The sequence below is a fragment of the Carassius auratus genome, chromosome 39 (assembly GCF_003368295.1).
Source record: "Carassius auratus strain Wakin chromosome 39, ASM336829v1, whole genome shotgun sequence".
Lineage (NCBI taxonomy): Eukaryota > Metazoa > Chordata > Actinopteri > Cypriniformes > Cyprinidae > Carassius > Carassius auratus.
Genome location: NC_039281.1, coordinates 12,340,986 through 12,362,359, shown reverse-complemented (window position 1 = coordinate 12,362,359; position 21,374 = coordinate 12,340,986). Strand labels below are relative to the sequence as shown.

Genomic DNA, 21,374 nt, shown 5'->3' with positions numbered 1-21,374 from the left:
TTAGCACTAGTTAATGTATTAATTAACAATAGGCAATGTATTTTACAAAATAATTTAACCTTTAACATTTTTAATGTTCATGTTAGTTAACAGTACATTACCTTATTTTATGAAACTGTATTAGTTAATTTAAGATTAACATTAATAAAGATAAAAAATACTGTAGTTATTATAGCTCATGTTAACTAATTCAGTTAAGTTAACAAATGAAACTGTATTGTAATATGTTAGTAGTTATTTTATCAATCAATCAATCAGTCAGTCAGTCAGTCAGTCAATAAATAAGGAGCTAACCGATAAGTTATTTCACAGTGTAGGATCAATTATATTTCATCTGTGTAGTTTGATTGACTTCAAAATGTCCTACCAATGTTAAAACCAAACTTAATTTTTTTTTTTTCAACGGTGTCTGTTCTGGTGGCTGTTAACCATTTTTCATCCTGTTGGCTTCAGCAGCTTCAGAAGTTTCCAGAATGATTCTTGTTCTTACCTGAATCTAATTCTGCTGTAAAACAAGGATATTACATCTCATTGTGAAGAGCCCTGTGGCCAGGTTCTATCTAGCAGTGTGACATCTCACTCATCAAACCTCTCATTGAATGTGCTCTTTCTCTCTCTCATTTCTCCTTTTAAAGTGTGCCCCCTCTTTCTTAGCTCTGGAAAAGAATGCATGATTTATGAAGCTCTATTTTTACCCGTTTCTGAGGGAGCAATGGCAACAACAGAGAGAGAGAGAGAGAGAGAGGAAGACAGAACAAGATTGAAAAGTGTACTTTAAGGCAGCATGAAAGTGATGGAGTGAGTAGAAATATGTTTTTTTTCCTTCTTTCTGGAAGCTGATGTTTGCTCCTCCTCCTCTGACCTCACAGCTGTAAAGACAGACTCCTGCTGTAGTTACATCTCACCTGAGGACGTGCGCTGTTTCACACCGACTCTTCTCTCACAACAGCATTTATTTGAAATACATAAATGTATTTAATGTCACTTCTGGCCAATTTAATATTTGCTTGCTGAAAAAAACTATTGTTTTCAAAAAAAAAAATATATATAATAATAATAAATATATAAATAAATAAATACAAACTCTTATTAACCCCATACCTTTAAACAGTGTATAAAATAAATGTAAAATTGTCTACATTGGTAAAAATGATGGCAGTAGCTTATCCAGGTATAAAAGCACATTCTGAGAATGAATTGTTATGAAAAGTCAATCTAGAAGGATCTTTATTTTGCTTGATTTTTATTAACAGTAAATTTATATTATAAGACAAATAGTTTGTGGCATTAAAGGGATAGTTCACCCAAAAATGTTATTCCAATCCAGTAAGAAATTCTTTCTTCTGATACACACACACACAGACAAAAAAAAAAAAAAAACACATCTGAAGAATTGTTAGTAACCATTGTGGTTTCCATTGACATCCATAGTATTTTTTCCATTGACTGGAAGTCAGTGGGAACAAACAACTTTCTTCCATATATCTTCTTTTATGTTCAGCAGCAGAAAGAAACCCATATAGATTTGAAACAACTTGAGGGTGAGTCAAACTCATGACCTCTGGCACTTAATGCATATTCTCTTAGAAACTTTCAGTTGTAAAAGCCAGGTCCGGGAAATTGCATATTATTTCTTGATTTCAATCTAGCATGGCTCTTCCTACGCTCTCTAAATGCAGCTTACACACTACTGTGCATCAAATGCTCTGTCAAAACGATTTCTGTTTTAAAGACACTCAAAGTGAATCTTTTATCTCCAGCTAAATCTCTGCTTGCTTATGGATCTTACTTCTGACATCTGATGAGATGAGCTGTATTCAAAACCATTGTAAAATACTGTAGCCCACACACACACACACATACACACACCTGTTGTTGCTACACATTAGTTGAATATGGCAGCCTTTTAATCAGCAAATAAGTGCTAGCAACTTTTACACCATTCCCATATTCTTCATAAAATGTAAAAATCTGGCTATGATTATTATTGGTATTAAACATTGGTGATAAATTACAGTTATTTTAACATATGTTTTTTTTTGGCACCCCTCTTAACCTTTTTGACTGAAAGGCCTCCATTGTCAAACACAATATTACAACTACCGTATTTACCGGACTATAAGTCACACTTTTTTTCATAGTTTGGCTGGTCCTGCGACTTATAGTCAGGTGCGACTTATTTATCAAAATTAATTTGACATAAACCAAGAGAAATGAACTAACAGAAAACATTACCGTCTACAGCCGGTATACTGCCAGAGATGCTGCTCAGTGCTCCTGTAGTCTACAGTAAGCAGCATAGAGCGCCCTCGCGGCTGTAGACGGTAATGTTTTCTCTTGGTTCTTGGGTCTAAATAAATGCGATTTATAGTCCAGTGCGACTTATATATGTTTTTTCCTCGTCATGACGTATTTTTGGACTGATGCGACTTATACTCATGTGCGACTTATAGTCCGAAAAATAGGGTATATGTTCTAAAGTAAAAACTATTTAGTGTGCCTGGCCTCCTGGCTGAAAACAACACCAATGTAGTTACTGCATCATTTGATCTTGAATGACTTATTGCTTTAGTATTCCAGAAGAAATCCCAGCATTGTCTTCTACTTGGGCCTCGTTTATCATTTAACCTTCACATTTGTTTTGTATTTTCAGCTGTGCTGATAAGCCATTGTTTCAGCTGAGGATATATGTCTGTATTAAACATTGCACACTGATGTCATGAAGTGCATGTGAGAGTGTTTTTGTTTTTTATTAATTTTTTTATTATTGTGTGTGTCTGGTCCTAATGTTCCTCTCAGGGGTGTGTGAGGTACCGATAAAGGGCACTGGATATTTAAAGAGCCTCTCTGTGAGACGCCGCTTATCTCAATGTTACTGTTAGCCAGCACATCCTCTGTCGCCTGCCTGATATTAATACTCCTCTAATGAGAAAAACAATCACACAGTCCACATACACAAACCCACTCTATACTCCTGTGCCACAGCTCTCTAAAGGCCCTGGATACACACACACACACACACACACACACACACACACACACACACTAATGCAGACACACACCCACACATTAATCAAGGCCATAGGCACACAGACACACAACACAGAGTAAATTACAGCAAGTAAGAGCCATGTTTCAGACCGGCCACTAACGATTTCCCATGAGCACACAGCACAGAGAGCATTAGGGAAGAATGTGTGGGTGTCTAGGTTTAGACTGGTAGTGTACATGCAGGTTTGCAATTGATAGTTTGTGTAGAATCCATTGGGATGAGTGTTTTAGCATGAGAGGAGAACAGCGTTTGATGTGTCCAGGTTTAAGCAGTACCATTACTAAAAAGGAGCGATGCTGTTAAACTAAATTAGCTTTGCTAAATAAATGGTACTGTTGCTGTTTTTTAAACTGTTACGTTTTTCAGCAGCAAAGATCAAGTATTGGTGAAACTTTTACGAGATACAGACAAAATAAAAACAAATTTCCCATAAAATTTTGGCAAACAAGACTTGCACAGTATTCAGTTTTTGATTTTAAATTACTTTATTGGCATAATTGTTTAAATATATAATTCACATAATTACTCCAGCAGGTGGCAGCAAGTGACTTATCAATAAGGGAGTCAATTAATCATTAATTTAATCGATTTGTTAAAAACACTGATTCATTCTGCAATGAAGGAAGTGACTGTATTTAAAAGTCAGTCATTAATCATCCATTTAATCATTTGGTAAATACGCTGATTCATACAGGATCTGCTACGGCTTCATAGTGTAACTATTTTGGTTTGCAGAAAAAAAAGTAACTCATCAAATTATGTTCATGTTTATTAAATTAATTTCATTAATTTTATAAAGATGTTTTAAAATAAAATAAACAAATTACATAAAAAAGTAGAGTAGCTTTCAAAGTATTTTAGACATTTTGTATAAAGAAGTTTCTATCTTATACCTTTTTGCTTGAGTTTGAGTGAGATATCATATGACCTGAGGAGCCACAGAAAAACTACAGAAAAGCAATGGTAGAAAGTGTTGCATTGCTGGAATATGTTGCGTCAGGATTGCATTTGTGTCAAGGCGCCCTGCTCCGATCATCCACCATACTGCTTTTGTCTTTGTCTTGTTCTGTGTTTTGCTCTTTCTATTAATCTCTTACACACACACACACACATACATACACTCAATGCACATCAACAGTATCTATTTACTCTCCCCTGGGCTGTTTGCTAGAAAGAGCTTCTATTGATCTACTCTGATAATCATATGGTTTAGCTCAACAGCAGTTTGTTAGTTTATTTGTTGGTGTGTGTGCAAAATTTATGAATGACTGTAGGGTGAATCTGATCACCCCACCCACTGATGTTTCAGAACATGTTAAAAAGTTTATCTTCTTGTTATGTTAAGCCACAGCAACCGATCTTGCAGCCCAAATGTAGATGTCCTTGTACTATTGATCTCCTGTCCTGAATCCCATCAGAATTCCAGAGCCTGTTTACCCAGACACACTCATATTCATTCATGAACAAGCAGGCACAATATGCCACAAGCATTACATGGCAAAATAAGGGCCTGGACCAGCCCCCATGGGAAATTAAACCAGCGGCAAACCATTAAACCACAAGCTACACATTAAGAGTCATTTGCATTTTTATTGAACCTGAAAGAATGGCAAGACTCCATTATCTCACACAGCCAGTGTGGGAGCAGGGTATTACTATTATTATGTTGTCCCATATAAAAACAATAAAGTTTAGCGCTCATGAGAAAGGGAATAATAGGGCTTATTTACTTTCACTATGTCTGTAAAGGGTTATGATTATTGAAAAGGCACAATGCCTCGTTTAATGTAAATCGTATTGTCGTCAAACCAAAACAAGCAGGAGGCAAACGCAGCACCATCAGCCAGACAATTAGCTGAATGGGGAGGAAGTTTTGCAGGGACAGTTTGTCTCAATAATTGCTTTCTCAGCTTGACGTCTTCCAGGACTGTATCCAAAAGTGATCACATTTAGCCCTCCAATCTTCTCCTGTTCACAGGTGAGCGGGATATGTGCACACGCGCCCCCGCGGGTGTCTCGTGCTGCACCGATGTCGGCAGAACACGCAGCTGCCTCGCCGGTGGCCCACAGTCGTCCAACTGTGAACTTTGACCCCGATGAGACCCTCTTTGGACGGCGCAGGTAATGTCATGCTTCAGTTTTGAAAAAAGTTTGTATATGAAGACAGTTACATGAAAACTATGTTTTTCATACAGTAACAGTTCAAGTTCAAGAGTTACTTTAAGTCAACATGAAAAGGAAATTCATCAAATCTATTTTATAATTGCAGTTATGCTTTGTTTGGAACTATTTTTGTTGCCTAAACAGTTTTACAAAAACAGTAAAAAAATCTTGTGATCTTGTGTAATCAGAACTTTAGTCAAAGACCAAAAGAGCCGGAGTTTGACCACCACTTTGGGGTCAGTCGGTGCATGTTCCTGTTTGCATGTCCAAATGATCAGATTCCAGACCATGTGTCACACCATATTTGACATGCTAAACACAAACAATGACTTAAAGTCTAGTCTGTTACACACAAGGTTGACTTGAAATAAATAGATACGTTTATGATATTTGTGGTGCTTTTGGAGCTCAACTGTCTCACTGATACTAATGGCTCACCTTGTTATTAAGTCGTAATGAAACATGATGATTTACCCTCTTTAGCTCTTAAAAAATGGCAATTAGCAGCTGAAAATACACACGTTCCTGTTTTATTTCAATCTCTAGAGAGTCTTCAAGTGCTCTAAACACTCAAAGTGGACTGAAAAGCATTGCTGCTATAGAATTGACAGTAAGTCAATTCAGTGTAAATCTAGTAAGTGTATAATAAATTGGAGAAATTGGAATTGCACTCAACCATAATGCCGTTCTCATGCATCTTTTCATACAGCTTACATCTTCTGATGCTGTTTGTGTGGAGTGCATTCAGATGCTGTAATAGACTCTCCACTTCAGCACTCACTCTCTCTCTTCCTTCATGTTTTTCTCTATATAGATCCCCACTGACCTTTTTAGGTGTCTTACAACCAAATCAAACAGTCCATTTTGTGCTTCTGAGTATTTGAGAGATACCGTGTACAGGGGCAACATGCACATTTTTCTATTTCTGTACTTTTCTTATACTAATTTCAAAATCAAAAATAAGAAATTATTTATATACATATATTTAAAAACATTACTTGATGAGTTAGTTGTGGTGTGTGTGTGTGTGTGTTCGGGCTGATGGTGGTGACAGAGAGATGCTCATTAACACAGGCTTTGTCTCCTGCCGTGTGAGTGTCATTGAGCTTCCTTCTGTCGCCTCTGTTCTGTGCAGTTCCACTGTCCCTTGCTCTGATGAACAGATGAGAGCGGACGAGCCAAACACAGGGCTGTTTCTTCTCCAGTATAATGTCAATTAACAGTCAAAGCGTCTCAAATTAACTTAGCCTGACAGGAAACGACACGTAATGGAGTAGATCACATTTCACACTGCGTTTGACCCCAAGCCCATTTTAATTTTTCTGATTCTTCACTCTACTTTCTCCATGCCCCTCAATTTTCCCATAAATCTCTGCATCGTTGTGCCAAGAACTCTTTTTAATCTTACCTCTTTGTGCATACCATCTAATTGAATTTATTCTTTCTTTGAGTCCACTTGGCTTTTTCTTTCTCTCTCTTTCTTCTTTCTGCACTCTCTTACTTTCTCAATTTGCTTTCTGACTGCTGCAGGGAGTTTATCTCGGGTCTGAGGGGCTTCAGTCAGTTCTACAGTGGCCTCGGAGAAGCTCTGTGCAGCAAAGAGCCAACGGCACTCAACAGCTCCTTCTGCTGGAACGGACAGGAGATGACAGACAAGTGAGTATTTCAATCTGATGACCATGTAACTACAGACTAATACTGTGTTCTTCCATTTGAGGTTCTCTATATTCACAATATAGTGTCTTTTAGTGTATAACAAGGACATAAATGTTCATTAAAACGTTAAGTAAATTCATTAAGTGGCATCATTCTTCTTGCAGATATAGTCTCTGACATGTAAATTAAGATTAATATTCGTTCTCTATTGGTGCTGTGCAGTAGAACAAGTGTTACGCATCATTGCGGTTACTTTAACAGATTTCCCCTGCTCAGGGAGCAATGAACACTGTGTAGGGACCATGTCAATCGGAACACAGTTCATGCACGGAGCTGATTGTCTGAATCAGGTGAATCAGTATTTCAGAATGGAAGAGACTCTACGACTCACAAGCTTTCTCTATTAGTGTTTTTATTCTGACAGCTTTTGCTAAGTGGGTAAAAGTCACATATATTACAATAGAATAAGCCTCGTAAATGCTTTCCAATATTGCTGCAATCTCAAAGAGACATATTGCCCCAGAGTTTGTCACAAAACTTGAAGTCTAAAAAGCTTTCTGAATAAAATGGAGACAGAGTAAGTGGCTGGTAGCTGAGCGGATGATTTTGTGTGTGTGTATCTAATGAGTTGGGCTGCCTCCAGTTCCATCAGACAGGCAACAGGGTGTGAATTGTGATGTGGTCTTTGTGGGGCAACTGATGTCGAGTGGTGTGGTGGCTTCCCAGTGCCTGGCTAATTGCTCTTTTTCGTGCCCGGGTCTCCATGTGCCCTATGGAACCCAATTTCAAAATTGTCATATTTCAGTGCTCCCTGTCCCACATGCTTCTGTCCCATAACTCTCTCACGGCACAAATCAAGTTAAGGTTGGCAAATGGCAATAAATCAGTGCATCCCTGACCCAAACAGAAAAGCTTTAAGAGCTGCAATATCTCATCCTAATGACTTGTAAATATCAGCTCAGAACTGAAGTGATCATTAAAGTCAGCATGAAATCAAAATGGATTCTATGTACTGTCTTAATGCTTGTTCCTGGTCTTATTGGGAACGATTTATCAATGGACATTATTTCAAAGAAATCCTAATCTGTAATCAAAATGTAAGCGGTTTCTCTGAAACTACGTTCCTTTTTAGTTATTTGTCTATTGTATGATGTTAACCAATAGCCAAACAACTATTTAGGTTTTATTGTTTTTTTTTGTTTTTTTTTTCATTTAGTCTGGCTCCATTCTAGTTTAAAACAGTTACTATTCACAATCAAATTGATTCCTGCTTCTCTTTAAACTGTGAAATGCATCATATTAAAGAACCAAAATGAGTTGACTATTCCGTTGACTTTGCAGAATTCTGTCTGCTTTTAGGGAGTTTATCAAGAAATTTTAGATGTTCACACATCTTTCATAGTTTAAAAATATAATAATTTATTGGAACTGGACATATAACTTAGCCCTATTAAAGGAATAGTTCACCCGAAAAATGAAATTTGCTGAAAATGTACTCAAGTGTGTCAAGTGTCAATAAGTGAATCATAGATTGATTCATTCAAACCAGATGATTCATTCATTCATTCAAGTGATAAAAAGCAGTCAGTGAATCATTAAATATTCATTCAAAAACACTGAATGAATCAAATACAAAACACCTATGAGACGCAGTCATTCTGCTTTGTTTGCAACTGCTAAATAATTATTGCAAAAACCATTTAAAATCTTGCATTAGAACTTGAATGCACTTGCTTAATTGAGAATTGATGCCATGGGCCGAACTTTATTAAAAACTAAAATTAAAAATAATAATAAACAAAAAGTCTTCAGGCCATCAGGCCATCCAAGTTACAGTAAATGAGCTTGTTTCTTTGTCAGAACAGATTTGGAGAAATGTATTATTTGTATTATGTTACTTGCTCTCAAATGAGTCCTCTGCAGTGAATGGGTGCCGTCAGAATGAGAGTCCAAACAGCTGATAAAACACAATAGTTCACTTTATCCACACGACTCCATGTCTTGTTAAATAAAATAAAAACAGGCAGTGCTTTATGCATGAAGGTACATAATAAGGAAAAGGGAATCAGACACACTTCCAAGACACCATAGCATCACATCTAATGAGCTAAAACTAAGTGAGGTGAGATTTAGCAATAAAAATGTAACTATTTATGGATCTCATAAACGTGTTTTGCAAGTGTTTTTCATTTGTCAGGCACAGCTGAGTACGGTGAACATCTGATTGATGGTACTGTAATAAGAGTTTTAAAGTCCTATCCCCTAATATCCATTCTTGTCTTGTCTGTTAAGTGTATCCATTTTGTAATTGTTGAAAAGGTGTGTGTCTGTGAGTGTTTGTATGCATTATGCACCATTAGCTGCAGCTGTTTGCTCTTCAGTAGGAGCAGTTGAGGAGTAAATGATGGTGAAATGGCCTGGACACAACAGGGGTGGACAGTTGGCCCTAGGGGACAGACAGCTGTGTCAGAGGGCTCTCAGGCCCCGAGGAGTTAATTAGGACCCAAGAGAGAAATAGATAATGGAGGAGAGAAATAGAATAACGATACCATGCAATAAATGTCAGTCGAATATCAATGTCATTCCTTGGCTTCTAGTGGAATATCTAAATTAATTCTGGAATGCGTTCAGACTCATTTTATGCAACGTATTGAAGACGAAGCGATCCTTCACATTCTGTGTTGGGAAGGAAGCATCTTGAATGTCATTGGTAATGTGGCCCTGATAGATGAAATAGTCAAATGTCAAAAAATAAAGAAAATGCATTAAATGCCACAGTCAAATAAACTCACTGAGCAGCCACAACTACATTCCTGCTCATTCTTTCTTGCAAAAGTAATATAAACAGCCGGAACTGTGGCGAAATGTTACTTCAGGTCAGATTTAAAATTATTCAATTATGCAAAAGATAATTTGACTGTAAAGTTCATTCGTAGCATCTCTGGTGTTTGCTAGAAATGAGGTTTTCTCCTGTGCTGGAAGCAGTGCAGCGGAGCCCTCAATGTCAAGGATCAAGTCACCAAACCTCTGGCACAGATTTCTGCCTTCTACACTAGAGAATCAATGGTAGCATCCTGAATATCTGCCTTTCTGTTTTCATCTTATATACTCCCACAGGCCCTTCAGTTTGACTCAAGTAGCCCCTCATCGACTCCAAACCAGAATCATGCTCATATTATACTAAATGTCATTTGGCATTATAAGTACTAATACTAAAATGTCATGAATACAATAATCCACTGTTAAACAAAAAAACCTATCAATTCTGTGGGTGGAAATCCAACTCACCATATGAGTACTTTGAGAAATGTTACATTTGAGGGGAAGTTGTGGCACACAGGCTTGTTTAATATTTAAAAGCTTTGAGAAGTCTTTAACTTTAGGTCAGGATTGGCGGATATTCAGTATGTTTTGTAAACCTTCCTCCGAGTCCCAGAATACTTCTCCTCTCGCTTAAAAAGCTCCCTCTCTTTCAGCTGCTCTTCAGTCAGCGCGTGATGCTGAAGATACTCGTGATTGATTCTCGAGGTCTCCAGCGGGTTTGGGCAGTGGGGCATGTTGGATCCCTGAGGGGTGCGCAGTAGGACCGTGAGCCTGAGCAGGTTCAGCATTAGTAGCTGGTCCAGACTGTACATCCACGGGGTGTGTAGTCACTTCCTGTAGTAACAGTTGGGTTGCCTGTGCTCCCGCTGTACCATAATGCCTGTAGTGGGTTGTTTTGGTTTTTTTTTAGGAATCATGATGTTGAAGTCATTCAGTGGCGGATAAAATGAAGTCAATTTTTACATTACAACATACAGAAAAAGCCAATAGCAATCTGTGTAATATAATTTTATAATTTTTACATATCTAATAAGACAGTTAGCTCATTTGTAATGCAATTCTATCACTCAAATGGCACCGGACAGAGCTGACCTGATGCTGCTTGACCCTGGTCAGCACACAGGTGGGCGCTTCATGCGTGAAGCTCCAGCTAATCTCATCCTCCATTAAACGCTGCCCATGTCTTCTGATCCCCTCCTTCTAATGAAACTCATGTCTGTATTATTAATGTGATAATTAAAAGTGGGAGGTGAGCTGCCATCGAGAGTAATAAGGAGAATAAAGAAGTATGGAAATGTAATTTGGCTTAATGAGTAAGCACTGCATGTGAAGGCGCCATGAAAGATGATTGGATAGAATTGTTCAGGATTATGTCATTGCTAAGAATGGAGAATGAGGTCATATCTTTGGCTCATTCATCTGAAACTCACAGTACTGCAAAAATCAATGTTTTTCTAAAATTTTTCAAAAAGTTTTAAAAGTCCTTTAATCCTCATAAATAATAGAAATAGAAAACTAATAGAGACCTTTTTTGTTATGTAGTTTGTAAAAGAGTTAATTAAGTTTAATTTAAGTAATTAAGAATGAGTTTAGTTTTTTCTTTTTTACACACTAAATGTACAAATATACAAAATATATATACATACATAATGAACACTTATATTTTATATAAATATATGTAATACTTTTTTACTGAAAAACAAGACAAAAATACAAATGAACTAAGTGATTTTTTGCAGTGCTGTTTTTTTGATGAGCACAGGCTTAGTTAGTATTGTGACCGTATTGGATCTGTCACTCACTGTCTCTTTATCGCCTCAGTGCTTGCACAAATGTGCCTGTGTGCATCAACACTAATTAGCTTTTAATAGGGAGTAATTAACTGGAACATGAGTCCAAGGGGCCCGGGGGGATCAGAGAGCACTTGGGCGCAGACACACACACACACATTTTAGCAGTTGATGATGCCCAACATATGCTCCAGTTGCTCAGAAACATTCAGATTCCAGCACATGTCTGACCCAGTTGTGCTGTTTTACTGTTGGGTTCTGTCAGTGTATCCGTGTATCTGATAAGAGCTACAACAGAATTTTGATTTTTTTTTTTTTTTTTTTGAATTTATGCTTCCTTTTTTTTCTTTTTTTTTTTTTTTTTAAAGCCTTGAGTAATTTAGAACAATGGAAATCAAAAGCGACAGTCTTTTCATAAAGCCCTTGGTATCTACAAATAAAAATACAAATAAAAATTATTGTGCATTTTCATCTCTTTGAATGTCCTTGTACAGCATGGTTGAATGTGCTGAATGGTAAAGATTTAATTTGCCCAAATGAAATTCCTATTGTCGCGTGTTTGCCTCTAGGTGGCAGTAAAAGACCGTTTTAGTGCTCCTGTGTTTGTGGCCGTTCACAGCAGCTTTGTCAGATACCTTTAAAAAAACAGCAACTGCTGAATAGTGAACAATATGTAATGATCGGTTGTTAAGGTGAACTCATGGATTTTTAATAAAATATCTTTCTCAAATACAGGAGAACGAGGTAAGATGTCACATGGGGAAGGGCTCAGTCACTATCAGGTTTTAAGTAAAAAGTCCAGTTACACAGCTGTATGTTTTCTTTAGCAGTGGATTTGTATGTTTCTCCCCTATAAATCAAAACTGTCCGGTACTTTTTTATTTTCAAATATAATCTATTATTATTATTATTATTATTATTATTATTATTATTATTATTATTATTATTATTATTATTATTTCAATTTCTTACAGATTTTTTTTTGCTGTAAAAATATAATATAATATAAATTAATACAATTATTAATAAAAAAATTAAAACTTAAATAGTATTTTATATTGTAGTGTGACAGTTCAACATCCATGCAACTATTTTTTTCTAGACAGTAAAACTGTAAATGTTAATAGTTTTTTGAAGCCAAAACCCATGTGCTTATATAGAAATTCCCTTTAAAAAATAAAATCATCCAAAAAATATCCACTCCATATGTGCATTAAAACCTGTGATTTTGTTTAAATATGAGTAATGCAAATGTATGTTTATATTCTGCAGGTTTACTGGTCCAGGGATAAAGAAAGTCAATCCACATGGCTCAGAACCCAGACAAAAGCCTCCTGAACCCGTCATCAGCCAGATCATCGACAAACTGAAGCACATCAATCAGGTGATTTACTGTTTATCAGAAAACACTCACACACTGAAGTTCACAGTGCACACCTGTGAATAATAATCCACTGCCATGCCGTCAGTCAGCGCACAAACATACAGCCGTGTATAACATCAGTCACAACAGTCTGCCTGTCATCACAAACACACACACACACAGATGTACATATCTGCACTCTGTTTTATTGCAGTGCAGTCTTGTAGATTATCAGGATGTGTGATAGGGGCTGCCGGTATCTGTACTCTAATTCAGACAAAGCAGAGGCTTTCATTCACTTTCTTCCTGCCTGCCTTTAAAAAACAACAGCTGCGTGTCGTATCACCTTGACTGTGTGTGTGTGTGTGTGTGCGCGTGTGTGTGTAAGTCAGGATGTGTCTGCTTATATTTCATATACAGTTCGTTCCCTATTGTGACCGAGATCTCACAGTGATATTTGACCCTATGGGGTTTTCTGTGTATACTCTGGTAATCCTGAGAGAACAGCATCTGGCTCATCCACAGGAAGTTCACTGGTCAATCTAAAGGACGCCTCTTTCTGTGCTTCCTCTGTATCTGGAGGATGTGTGTTTTTGGCTGGGTTTAAATGTATATTGCAATGCAACCTTATTGGGAAAATCTATATGCTCAATCCAAGTGTGTGTGTTATCGGCACCTTTTGTCTTGAATTTTCACCTTTACTTTGTCTATTGTTTTTCATTTACATTTATTTATTCAGCAGACTCTTTTATCAGAAACAACTTAAAATGAGGACTACAACATACAGAGAGAAGTGCTAACTCTGAAGTAGTCAAGGCAAAAACAGGGACAGATTTAGTAAAAATGCGTGCGAGAAAGAGAGAGGTAACTCAAAACCCAACTTAAGATAAAAATCTCTTTAATGACTTATTTAATTCATGAGAGACCATTGTAATTGATTCCTTTTATTCTTTTTACTCTAATCTCAAATTTCTTAATTTCAAATTTACTTTAGACATTTTATGTTGTTATTTTTATATTGTATTTGTCATATGGAGGGTAAGGGAGGAACTCATACGCAGACAGGAATCACTACACAGAGGGTTTATTAAAGACAAAAGGGGAAAACAACGACTAGGGCAGAGACTAAATAACTTAACAGGACTGGGTTGACACGATAAACAACGACTCTAAACACTAGAACACTAACTACAAACAAAACACTCACGGGTAACACAACGACTTCTTCTAGGGGTAACAATGATACAATATCTCACAAGCTAACAATCACAGGAACCATGTAGAAACATATATAGAAACAATGAACCGACAAAAGACAGAGCACACTAGGGGATATAAATAGGAAAACTAATCAAGACACAACAGGTGGCACAGGTAAGGCAATCACGACAAGACTAGGATAACAAGGGGGCGGGGCAAGGGAACGAGACAACACAAGCACATGGCCCAAAGACAAGGCCATGTGCTTGTACACAAAACACGGGTCTGTCATGATCCTGCCTCAAGACTAGAGAAAAGTCAGGACATGAAGGCAGAATCATGACAGTATTGTATTGTTTTGTTTCTGCTTTATTTAATTTTTTTTATTCAAATTTATTGTTTAACTTTTTTATTGTTGTACTGTTGTTTTGTTTTGTTTGCTTTATTTTGTTTTTGTTTATTACTACTTTTTAAAACTATTTTACTATTTTTTGTCCTATTTTGTTTTGTTTTGTGTGTTTGTTTTTACTATAGATTGTTTGTTGTTGTTGTTGTTGTTCTGCTTTGTTTTGTCTATTAATACTGCTTGTTAACTCTATATTCACTATTGTTATTTAATCGTTGATTTTAATTATTTTATTTAAACCTGTTCTTTTAATCTTTAATTTTACTTTAAGTGAGCAATTAGAGAGTGTATGGAGTCCTGTGTATATCTTGCCGTAAAGCAGAATTATATTTATGTGTGTTGCTTTGCATGTATTTGTGTGTGTGTGTGTGTTATAGAAACCCACTGCGGCCTCATGTTCAATGGTCCCATCTGAGCAGATTAGCGCAGAGCTTTTGTTTAAACAGACCACAAAGACATCAGAGCAGCTCAAATGAGTTATGGGTCTCGTCTGCCCTCAGGCTGTGGAGAAGAGCTCTTCTCTTCTCTTCTCTTCTCTTCTCTTCTCTTCTCTTCTCTTCTCTTCTCTTCTCTTCTCTTCTCTTCTCTTCTCTTCTCTTCTCTTCTCTTCTCTTCTCACCTTCTTCCCATCTGTTTCTTCACGAATGTGATGTCTTTACTATGGCATTCTCTGTCAAACAGAATTGTACTGCAGTCAAAACATTTGAAAGTGTTCAATGTCCTTAATGAAGTAGAACGGGACCAGACATAACAATTTCCAGCGTCATAAGCAACTCCAGTAGCACTAGCCGATTTCACAGAAATCATAATCTTACCTAATTAAGCCCCTTTCACCATGACAGAGACTGTTTAAATCATTCATAATTGGATCATTATTTAATAATTCATGTTCATTTAGAGTTCCGGCTGATGGAGACGGAGCTCCAGTGAGTCTACAAAGTTAACTCTGTTCAAAAAAGCAGCTTCTGCCAATGGTTTTTGGTTCATGTTGATGCTGCTGCTATTTATATTCAAATCTTTCCCCTACAAACATTAATTTAACATGAAGAAATCGATTTTTTTTTGTCAAAACTGAGTGACATACTATTTACTAACCATCGATGACACGTCTGTCTCTTGACCTCCTTTGATTATGTCAATGTGAACGAGGCTTTAGTGCGAATGGTAGTGCTTCCTTTACTTCACCAGCAGAAACTCAACCAGTTTTTTAATCAAATGTTCAGTTTAACATGAGCCTGTGATAATAGTTTACATCTGGTGTTATCTGGCACCATACTAATGTGTGTTCTCATTTGTTTCCAATAGCCAGGGGTTTGAGTTATTTCTCAGAACGGACAGACAGAACAATCATATCAGACTTTTCCTAGCATTTTAGCCAGCATCTCATTTTCTAGCCTGGGAGGATTGTTACTTTTAGTATGTCCTGCACTTTCGAAGTGTTCTCCAGCAGTTGTAGTTCTTTAAAACATGTTGGGTGTGGACCCATTTGATTTTATATAGCAATACGATTTTTGGACGCTCTCAACAGTGTTTGAAATATGTCTGTTCCCGGGGCATATAGCGTGACAAGCCTGTGTCCCAAAGTGTGTTAGTGTAGCGTCGCTAGAGATGGTTTGTTGGCTCAGATTTGGGCCTCTTCTGAAAGAGAGACACCAGGGAATGCACTAAACACCAAAAGACAAAACTTGACCCTTCCTCAGCTCTGCAGACCCCGATTTCTCACGCCTAATGCAGCTGATGTAATGGCTGCGCAGTGCCAAGTTTAGAGTAAGTTCGTCTCTATAAATGAAAAAAATGACTTGGTGCTCAAGCTATTCCAACTGGGCAAGTGCTCAAAGAGTCTGTGTGTTCTTATCTGCATGCCTAAACATGACTCAGTCAGATACGGATCTCTCAGGCCTAATCTATGTGAGTTAGTGCAGTGCTTCAGCTTAATATGATGATTTGAAATGAACACCTTTGATATACCCATTTACACAGACTGAAAAAATATTACATGTGAAAAAAGAAGTATATATGAAATGTATTTAATAGTAAATACATATTTAACATTAAAGTTGACAGTATATATTTTTTTGTGCTACACCAAATACCATTTTTACCAACTTTATTATTTCATCTTATTATCAATGTTAAACATCTGTTGTGCTGTTTAAATATTAAAACATTTAAAACATGACACATTCATGATTCTTTAATTACTAGAAAAGTTTAAAACAAACATAATTTATTTGAAATAATGTATTAACTTTTGCCTCAGCTTCGCGAATAGTAATAAAAACAAAATTCTCTGTGGCTTCTCTTATAAAACAGCATTTATTTATTTAGTTAATTCATTTTCATGCTTAATGGTAAACAACACAGTGAAGATTAATAGATAGGCTGTTCGTTTTAAATTGAATTTAAAGTTAACAATGAAGTTAATAGCTGTTTCCTCATCATTGTTAATGTCAGTTAATGAAAAAAATTTGAGTGGCACAAAGGTTGGAAGACATCATTTATAAATCATAACCCACCAGACTGGCAAGTAAGTTGATAAGTGCATTTTCATCCTTATTTTGCAGGTTGGCAATTATTAATTTCAAACCCTACATATATAGTGCCAGTGCACAGATAATATGCTAGTGTTTATCAGCCGTCTATTTCTGCCTGGCGAATATGGCAGAGATGTTCAGAGATGAAGCTCATAGCACACACCCAGTCTGTCTTCATGTGCTTTTGTGTTTGTTCCCATGACTGTCAAACATTCACTCATGCTTATCTGTAGAGTCTTTGTGTTTATACAAGAATAGTGCAGCATTTCTGGACAGTTTACTTCTTTGAGGGGAATTGTTAAACAAATTAACCTTAATAAATGTGTAAAATTTCCCTGAGATCAGTCTGTGGCAAAAAAATCCCCTGCACTGAACTTTTAAGGACTTATGCAGTGAAATAAAGTTTCCTGAGACAGACATAAGCAATTTGTCTGTCCAGAATGAAAGCGAAAAATCTGAATATATTAGAGGTTTAAGGTTTATACGGTTATTTTAAACCAGTGAGACTCGCTAGCATGAAATAGGAACCAAGCAGCTGACAAAAAACACATTGTTTTAAGGCCCAACTTATCGATGTAAAAACGTATCATATTTCTCAATGAGTGAAGCTATAAATGATCTGATATCTAGACCTAATCCCACTTAAATAATTTACTTTTTGGTGACAAAATGCAGACGTTTTAATGCATTGCCTACAATGTTGGGACAGAGGTCGAGAAAATCGACAAATTCCTTATCAACCGCCGCCCTCACATATAGAGTTTAATTTACGCCTATTGCTAAATTAGATTTTCATATTTAGCTAAATATGTCTTTCGGCTAGTGCCGTCATCAGGACCATCTGGACTTTCCAGGGTATTGAGTTACTGATCAAAAAAGCCTGTTCCCAGCAGAGCTCAGGGGATACTGGTGAAACACTGCAATTATCTGATTGGTGTTTGATTATCGAAGTTCCCTCCAGCGTTGAGATGTGTCTACCATGTGTAGGGCAGAGAGGTGAGCATATATTACGTCACTTCTCATGTTGTCCTAGATCTGTGGAATGTTCTGTGAAAAATGAGATGCTCTTTTTTTCTTTTTTCACGTACTATGGGAAAGAACTCTAGGCTAGATCTTTCACGCACACTCGCTTTTTCTCTCGTTTCCTGACTGGAACTTTTCTCTGCATTTCTTTTCCCCGGTTTATGCCCTCACTTTCTTCTTCTCGCTCTCTCTTTGAACTCCACCCTACATTTTTTATGATTTTCCTCCAATGTTATATCCCACTTTCTTTCCCGCTCTCCTTCCTGACTGTGTCGAGTTGTATGTGACACACTCCAGTCCCGCAGCCCTCCTTCGCTTTAATTAGATCCAGCGGAGAGATGGAGAGCGAGGGAGGGCCGCAGGTAAGACAGGAGAGCAGACAGCAAAACAAACCAGAGTTCCACATTCCAGCACGCAGCCTGACGTCCTGCTACCGCTGAATAATATTTCATAGTATTACTTGTTTAACTGTGTTTTAATCAAATAAATGCAACCTTGGTGGTCATCATAACAGACTCAAACATCAAAAATATTACAGACCCCAAACTGAGCTGACCTCCATCCAATACGCAGATTCATCTGAATTTATCTGTATTGTGCTATGTGTATAATATGAAATGTACTGGTTTAATCTGAATCCTTTTACATCTGTGATGGTACTGTGGGATGTGAAGTACATTAGGTTTAACTGTGGGTGGTAGTTTGAAGGATCTTAAACAAACCCTACCATAGTCGATTGAGTCTAGCACACACAAACACATATTTAGGCAAATTGTCTACACACACACACAGACTTCAAATGGCAGCTTAATGTGTGTTTCAGTGGATGCTGGTCCGTTTGATGGTGCGCAACTATGAGGGTTTCTCAAATAAACTGTGACACCTGACATTAAAGCAGTCTAGAAAGACCTCCATAAATCCAGAGTAGAGTGGGGGTTGTGCTTGGCCCCCGATCCAAGCGCGGCCCCTGATAACACTTCACCACTTTCACATTTCATTGATTCGTTCCCCTTTTTAACTTTATTCACTTTCGGATTTTCATTCACTAGTAAGAAAAGCCATACATGAGAACTCTTTTGATTGTTACTCTAAACAATGAGAATAACAGGAAAGCAAATGGAGATTCACTTTTAAGACTTCAGTATCTCACATGTTTCTAGAAGAATGTTTAGAAAAGATCTCAACAATGACATATTCTGTGTTCAGATTCAGATTCAGTATCTATAAATCAACAACCAATCTCAAAAAATATTGAATACAAAATGTTCTTCACACTAAGAAGAATGGTTCTTTTTAAGAACTGTTGACTTTGGCATCTCTGCAAAAACCCTGTTTTTAAGAGTGTTGTAGGACTTTCTTATCCCTGTTAGTAGGTCTTGTAGTAGAATATTAAATCTGTTGCAATATGTTGATCACAGGGAGACATCAGTATAACTCAAACCATCAGATTCATTCACACACAAAATCAGTGCATAAACACAAAAACCAAGTATCGTGGAATTTCATGTCTTAACCAAAGATGGCAACAGAGAGGCCAACGTTCTTTAGTTTACCTTGAGAGTCATTTTAACTTGACAGTCAGATCCGTTGGATTCATTTTAGAGATGTGTTTTTAAAGATTTTGCTTTTAAAGCTGTTAACTGTAATTACTCACTTTTTATTAGTATCATGTAGTGTAGTTAAAGTTAAGCTACAGTACAGACCAAAAGTTTGGACACACACCTTCTCATTCAAAGAGTTTTCTTTATTTTCATAACTATGAAAATTGTAGAGTCACACTGAAGGCATCAAGGGCTATTTGACCAAGAAGGAGAGTGATGGGGTGCTGCGCCAGATGACCTGGCCTCCACCGTCACCGGACCTGAACCCAATCGAGATGGTTTAGGGGTGAGCTGGACCGCAGACAGAAGGCAAAAGGTACAACAAGTGCTAAGTCTCTCGGGGAACTCCTTCAAGACTATTGGAAGACCATTTCAGGTGACTACCTCTTGAAGCTCATCAAGAGAATGCCAAGAGTGTGCAAAGCAGTAATCAAAGCAAAAGGTGGCTACTTTGAAGAACCTAGAATATGACATTTTCAGTTGTTTCACGCTTTTTTTGTTATTTATATAATTCCATATATAATTCCACATGTGCTAATTCATATTTTTGATGCCTTCAGTGTGAATCTACAATTTTCATAGTCATGAAAATAAAGAAAACTCTTTGAATGAGAAGGTGTGTCCAGACTTTTGGTCTGTACTGTACATTTTCAAAAGAGTAGCTGGAAAAGCCAGTTTCAGATTAGTTTTTGATGTCTCATTGATGTCTATTTTTATTTCCAATAAGGAATTTTAAAAGAAACATCTGAGACGAAATTGAGAGTTAAGTGAAACCCCATGAAGTCTCCTGAGCTATGAAACGGGCAACCTCTGGGCACTTTCTTACATCTTTCTTCTGCCATTCCCTCTATTGTAGGTTCTCACAATCCCTCCTTCCCCCTTCCTTTTTCTTCTATCTGTTCCCCTCTCCCCTGCTGTCTAAGAGGTCAGACGGAGCACATGAGAGGTCTTTTCCTTCCAATTAGTTAGCTGCTAATGAGGCTGAAGACCCCAGACCCACCTCCCAGCAGTCCTCTCAGCAAAGCCCCCTCATCCCGCAGGCCAGAAGTTTGGTGACCCCCTACTGCCACCAATCGACCTTCAGCCACCACACTGGCTACAATTACCACACAGCTACCCAACAACAACCCTATAACCAGAGCTTATCTCTGCTGAAGGAAACGGGTTACACCTTACATGGTCACAGACGAACCTGTTTACTAACAGGACATATTTGTTATCCTAAACTGCTGGAAAGACTTCCTGTGACATGGAAATGTTACAGAGGGCACTTCCTGAGCCACTGACCGACCAGAAATAAAGGACTTACACAGGGATGCAAAATAAACAAAAGTGCATGTATTGACTGAAGTGTTCACAAACACCTATATCTCCTCATCTACAGCTGTGCAGAAAGACAGATAGTGTCCTGCCATTGGTTGAGCTAGAAGTTGACATGTTGGACTGCTCAAACAAAACTATTCAGGAAATGAAACTAATGGTAACATATTTATTATCATTCTCGGTGTTTCCCCCAAGATTCTTAATACTTTTAAAAAAATTGTTCACATTTCAGTTTAATTTTAGATTCATTAGTGGTTTTGTTTATATATTTGAATTTCATTTTAAGCAGTTTTAGTTCAACAGCTTCGAACGCAGCTCAGCCAATCAGAATCAAGGACTGAAACTATCCGCTTTATAAAAAAGGCGAGTAAATAATTACAGAATTGAAATTTTTTCTGTGAAATGTTCTTCTAACAGAGGCAGCCAAGTTATTTTGGCAG

General features: G+C 37.3%; 1 protein-coding gene across 1 annotated transcript in view; it reads left to right on the top strand.

Moving 5' to 3' along the window:
- gpc3 (glypican 3) overlaps positions 1 to 21,374 on the top strand; it is a 109,842-nt gene that overhangs the window by 60,024 nt on the left and 28,444 nt on the right. The window contains exons 4-6 of the mRNA XM_026225591.1: positions 5,031 to 5,173; positions 6,746 to 6,871; positions 12,757 to 12,868. Of these exons, the coding sequence (XP_026081376.1) occupies positions 5,031 to 5,173; positions 6,746 to 6,871; positions 12,757 to 12,868 (381 nt within the window). The remainder of the gene's footprint in view (positions 1 to 5,030; positions 5,174 to 6,745; positions 6,872 to 12,756; positions 12,869 to 21,374) is intronic.